This window comes from Plasmopara halstedii, assembly GCF_900000015.1.
Source record: "Plasmopara halstedii genome assembly, contig: Scaffold_3120, whole genome shotgun sequence".
In the NCBI taxonomy this organism is placed as follows: domain Eukaryota; phylum Oomycota; class Peronosporomycetes; order Peronosporales; family Peronosporaceae; genus Plasmopara; species Plasmopara halstedii.
The window spans coordinates 883,186-888,597 of record NW_020190023.1 but is presented as its reverse complement, the minus strand read 5'-3'; the positions used below and the strand labels follow the sequence as shown (position 1 = coordinate 888,597).

General features: G+C 46.0%; 2 protein-coding genes across 2 annotated transcripts in view; both read left to right on the top strand.

Annotated features, from left to right (window-relative positions):
- Nucleotides 1-619: 619 nt before the first annotated feature.
- Nucleotides 620-862, top strand: PHALS_07713 (uncharacterized protein; the record flags this gene model as incomplete). The annotated part of the gene is made up of 2 exons (XM_024721230.1): nt 620-652; nt 734-862. The coding sequence occupies 2 exons, from the start codon at nt 620-622 to the stop codon at nt 860-862; spliced, it is 162 nt and encodes a 53-aa protein (XP_024586349.1).
- A 4,344-nt stretch (nt 863-5,206) lies between these two features.
- PHALS_07712 (uncharacterized protein) overlaps nt 5,207-5,412 on the top strand; it is a gene marked incomplete at both ends in the record, with an annotated part of 406 nt that continues 200 nt past the window's right edge. Inside the window, one exon of the mRNA XM_024721229.1 lies at nt 5,207-5,361. Within this exon, the coding sequence (XP_024586348.1) occupies nt 5,207-5,361 (155 nt within the window). The remainder of the gene's footprint in view (nt 5,362-5,412) is intronic.

Below are 5,412 nucleotides of genomic sequence, written 5' to 3'. Positions count from 1 at the left end.
GGTGAAGCAGTCTTGCGTGGTGAGCGGGGATCCACTCCACTGGCTGACCAGTGAGATATTGCATTTGATCCCAAATGCGCAATGACCCTTCATGTGCATAAAATCACGTCAGATTTCTTAAATCAAGTACAAGTCTGATTCTGAATTGAAATAAGGTTTTTAGTCATGCTAATTATCCATGAATCTGTTATTTGATATTATTGTATGTAAAGATTTTGTATCGTGATCGAGATAGCTTTCGGCGACAAACACTTTTTGTTGGCAAGTCGAAGGTTTGGTTACCAATTGGTATCTCATTAGCTTGAAGATGCCAATGTCAAGTTTGAGTCACTGGTTACATCCAATGCCATGGATCAAAGACAAAACGTTTTTGCGATTCTGCTGGCCGCCAACGATGGGCTCAGTCAATTCCAGATTCATTCTTCTCTTGCACTTTTTATGATGATATGGTCAAGAGGTTCGCCCCAATAATCATTTTGTTTATACCATATCAAATGGTGCCTGCAAAGGGTCTCAGAGCAAACTTCTGACCAAAACACAATGACTTGAAGCATTCAAGCAATCAGGTAACGAAATCTCAAATAATTTTTCGATGAGTTTTGGAAGCTTTGCCTTCAGCATGAAGCTCACTCCGTCATTGACAATGCACAGGGTACGTGGTTGTTTTCGACAAGGAAGTCGCTTCTTCCTAGGTTTCAAGTCAACGCAATCGACAAGATTTTGAGTTCCGCAGGAAGGCCGGACTCGTGATAAGACTGATGTCTTTACGCTCAAGTCCAGAATGTGTGTTATCCATCACAGCTGGATGGAGACCAGTTGTTATGTCGCGTTTCGTTTAACTGAAGCATCAACGTGCGTTTGATACGGACATAAATTACCTCTCTTGAAGACCCGCCGAGTTGCTCAATCAGGCATAATATTACAAACAGGTCAATTTGATTTGCTACTCTGTTGCTATACTTGTTCTTGTGTTCTGAGCAAATCGTGGGGCCGAATGACTCCGTATATTTCTATGTTAGCAGTCCACACAACGAAATTGTTAAAATTGAAAAATTTTCAAAATTAGCGGTATGCCGAAATAGGTTTTTTGTTACGATTGTAAAGTACTAAGTGTTGTAGGGGTGCTGCATCGTTTTAAAGACTCAAGACCCTGCATAGGTTGGCAGCATTGAACTAAAACTTATAAATAATAACAAACACTAAGTTAAGTTTTTTTCTGGTTGCCTCTGTAAACTCTGGACTCTATACCATGTACTTTGTAGCAGAATCAGCGATATAAGATGACGATAAAGCGCCAAAGTGTAGCCTGATATCTGCAAGTCCATCAGTATCCTCAACAATTTCCAACCAGGACTGCTTGATTTAAACCATTTAAAAAAGCGAAGGCAGGTATGAACAAAACCATCAAAGCGCTGGTGTCTAGCCGTAGAGGATTCATCGGCATTATTTAATCTCGATGCAAAAAGTCAAACCATGACGCGTTCACCGCAGTCGCTTTTGGCATTCGCTTTCGTAGATTTTACATACAAGCTGTCATTATGCTTCGTTTGACCATCGGTCGGTAGAAAATCCACTGTGGGAACAATAATTTGGTACAAAGAATCTCTGAGAAATATCGGCTGAATTTGCTGTAAAGCGCGGTTCTTATCCCGCAAACGTTGATGCAGGACAAATATAAAGTTCTTTCAAAAGAATCACACGGGCTGTATCTACGCCGAAAGAGATGCTCGTGTCTAGTGGCCTGCTAACATTTTGCTGATACCAGAATACTATATGAGGGCTCCGACGCATGTAGCGAGGCAGATATTTGCTCACACTTTTCATACACACACAAGTGCTTACCCACTTGTACATAAAGGGTCACCGGTACAAAGCGCTCATCAAAGCGTAATTTAATTCGTTACCTATTCGACCACTTATTATGCCTAGTCCTATTTTGTATGTGATTGGTACCACCACACACTGAATCCGAAATCGAATGAATCAAGCCCTGAAATAAGAACTGATTACATTACAGCGCTCGAAAATGTCAGAAGAAGCAGCATTATGGCTAGAGATCTCCTTGCTCGATTGACCTTTTAACAGCGCAACGCCATCTGGAATGATTTGCACACCATACGTATAGGATCGTCAATGTGATGCGACCATTATGACGTGTGATCGGTCCTAGTGCAAAAGCGCATTCGTTACCACATTAAGCGGCCCTGCTATCCTCGAAGGTATAGTCGGCAATTAGAAGACTCGTCCAATCTCTGGCCAAAATGTGGTGATGACATTGCTGTGTGCAATGAGATGTTGCATGGTCCTTATCAATCATAAATGGATAAAAGCAAAGCAGGTAGACTTTCACCTTGTAGAAAAATAGTATTTCGCAAGTAACACCTCGTCAGGAATCGGAATTTGAACTTCTGCCACGAGGAGTTACTTGCGATGAAGAACGCACTTGTCAAGCTCAGGGTGCACCTGCTGTGCTCAACGCCGTTTGTGATCTACACAGATCATTCGTCACTATGCACTGCGGCTCAGTCGCCTTACCTCTCGCATAGGATGGTTAGCTGGCTCTCATTCTTCGCAGAAAATAACGTTGAGGTGAAGTATAAGCCAGGAAAGCAGAATGCTATGGCTGATGCATTGTCACGCAGACCGGGCTATGAGCTTGCTCACATCACCACGGTGACGTCGTCAGTGATTGATTTGTGTAACGGCTCTCGGGAGCAAGACGTTTGAAATCTCGGACAAGAAATTGTCGGCGTGTTTGCGCGCACGATTACATCGATATTCGTTGAATAACAGGTTGTTGTATTTAGCACCGATTCACCAGATACGCCACGAATTGAGGTTCGTCACGATGAAAATTTGGAATATCGTATCCTCTACGCGGCCCACGACACCCCAATCAGTGGTCATTTCGGTCGTGAGAAGACGTACAGCTAGGTGAGCTGCCACTATTAATGGACCAAGCTGTACAAATGAACGAGCACATATGTGCGCACGTGTGAGACGTGTCAGAGGGTGAAACCCTATCCGAATACAGCGGCGCCACTGACCAGTTTGCTGGTACCCTCCGGGTGTTGGCAGTCTAGAGTATGGACTTTGTGACTGGCCTATTGAAGGACTCGGCGGGCAACACGGGTGTGTGGACTGTTTGAGCAAGATAGCTCATCTTGCGGTAGTACCGGACAACATTGACAGTGTGAATACAGTGACGCTGCTTGTCGATCGTGTCTCTCAACAACATGGACTTCCGGAGTCAACTGTCTCGGAAAGAGACCCACGCTTCACTGGAAAGTTTTGGTCGACAATCTTCAGGGTGCGGGGCACCAAGTTGACTATGTCCACAGCGCATCATCCGCAAACCCATGGTCAAACTGAGCGCGTGAATAGCGTCGTTGAAGACGCCCTTCGCAGCGTCTGCGCTGAGACGCCGAAGCGCTAAAAGCGCCATGCTGCAACATGTGAAGTTCGCTCTGAACAGTGCATTGCATGCGTCTACTGGCTACACGCCATTCTACATGAATAGGCTTGTTAATTTTTGCGTCCTGTTGACGCCGCCAGCCCATGAACTAGGGCATGGTTGGGGATTAGTAGCCGAACGGCTCGCTAATGTCATGTTCGTAAAGAAGTCGTTGACCTTCTGTCTACCAGACTGAGTGTCCTACGACACGTTTGTGATGCGATGGCTTAAAGCCAAGACATGCAGAAGGAATATGCAGACGAAAGAGGAAGAAGAAATGCTGAAAACATTGAGGTCGACACCTAGTTTTCTAAAATGCTAAAATCCTTCCTACACATGCATTTTCTGCTATCTCTATGACGAAGCCCCGTCCACGGTATATTGGACCTTTCAAGATAGTGGCCAAGCGAGGCCTTGCGTATACGCTGAAACATTCGAGAAGGCTGTGCACCCATCCGATGTTTTATGTATGTTTGGGCTTGGGCTTGATGAAACCTTACTAGGATCCGGCGCAAGTGATCGCGGGAGCGTTGGTGCCGGGGTGGCGCCCACAGACGCTCGGCCACCCAGAAGCTGAATCAGCAACTGGTTCTGAGCACGCAGTGCAACGACCTCCTTTTCAAACGGCACAAGGCGCTCCACCGTCACACGAAGTGACGTATTAATCTACTAGGAGCCGCTTCGACAGAGCGAAAATCATCAACGTGAGGCAGTCGGTGCACAAAGTGCTCTGGGCTCACAGGGTCTTCCGCATAGTGGTAGACCACCTTGGAAAGATGCTTGGCAGGATGCTGATGACGATAGACTTGTTCTCCAAAGCTCGAAGAGTATCGCGAGTCACCAGGCGGCGATCGAACAATCGTCATCGCCCCCTCTGACTCTTCTCGATGAGAATGTTGGCACCCACTTTCACGTGGAACGCCTTGTGAGTCGTCGTCGTCGACAGGGTCGAACCCAATATCTTGGTAAAGTGGCGGGGATACCCAAACTCTGAGACTTCGTGGGAGTTGAGGTGCCACTTCGGCAAGACTGACCAGACGTCGTAAACGCTTATGATCAAAAGAATCATGACGCTTTGCGTCGTCGTGCGCACCGCGCTTCTCGGCAGGAGCCCGGGAAACCGAGGGGCCATGAGCTGAGCTCAGGCTATGGCCCTGAGCTGCTGTGGTCGTAGACCTACCCGTGTGTGAGACCACAGAACTCGCGGGAGCGTGATGGATTGTTTTATATGTCGCGGAGCGACGATACGCAGGAAGTCGGCGTTGCGCCTTGAGTTTGGCAAACTCAAATCTAAGATGCACTTCCTTGTGGCTTTGCTATAACGTAGACAGCGAAGAAATTTTTTGGTGCCGCTGCACCCATCGCTCAAAGAGCTCATCATCAACTGTAGCGGTTTCGCCAGGGGGGAGCACCACAGGATTGGTCCGCATTGCGGGTACGGAAGCTCCTCCTTTTTGAGCTCGAAGTCGAGCGGGTACCGAATCATTGGGATTCCTTTGTTTAATTAGGTAATGCTAAATTTAATCAGGAAAACCCAGGGTTTTATATATTGGCGGCTCTGCCGCAACTAAAACAATTATATACAGTTTAGAATTTGAACAGAAGTGTTCGTTTGTCTTGGTTAAGGTTTTTAGTATTTGAAAACAGCGGGTTATGTTCCGCTACACTCGTACTGGATCTTGGAGAAACGTAAGGTTGGCGACTTAGCTTAGACAAAGAGTTATGGCAGCCCCGCCACAAAAGGCGTGTGTTATGCACTTAATGAATAAGCATCTGGCTGCCAACTTCGAGGTCATGAGTTCAATCGCTTTCTTGGATTATGCTTTGGTTATAAAGCAGATTTTGCACTTTAATATTACAACAAAAGGTCATTCAATTTTTGATACCGACAATTTGTATCGTCTTGAGTGAGCAACATTGCATTCATCTTTTATCGCGTGATATTCACATATTATAGT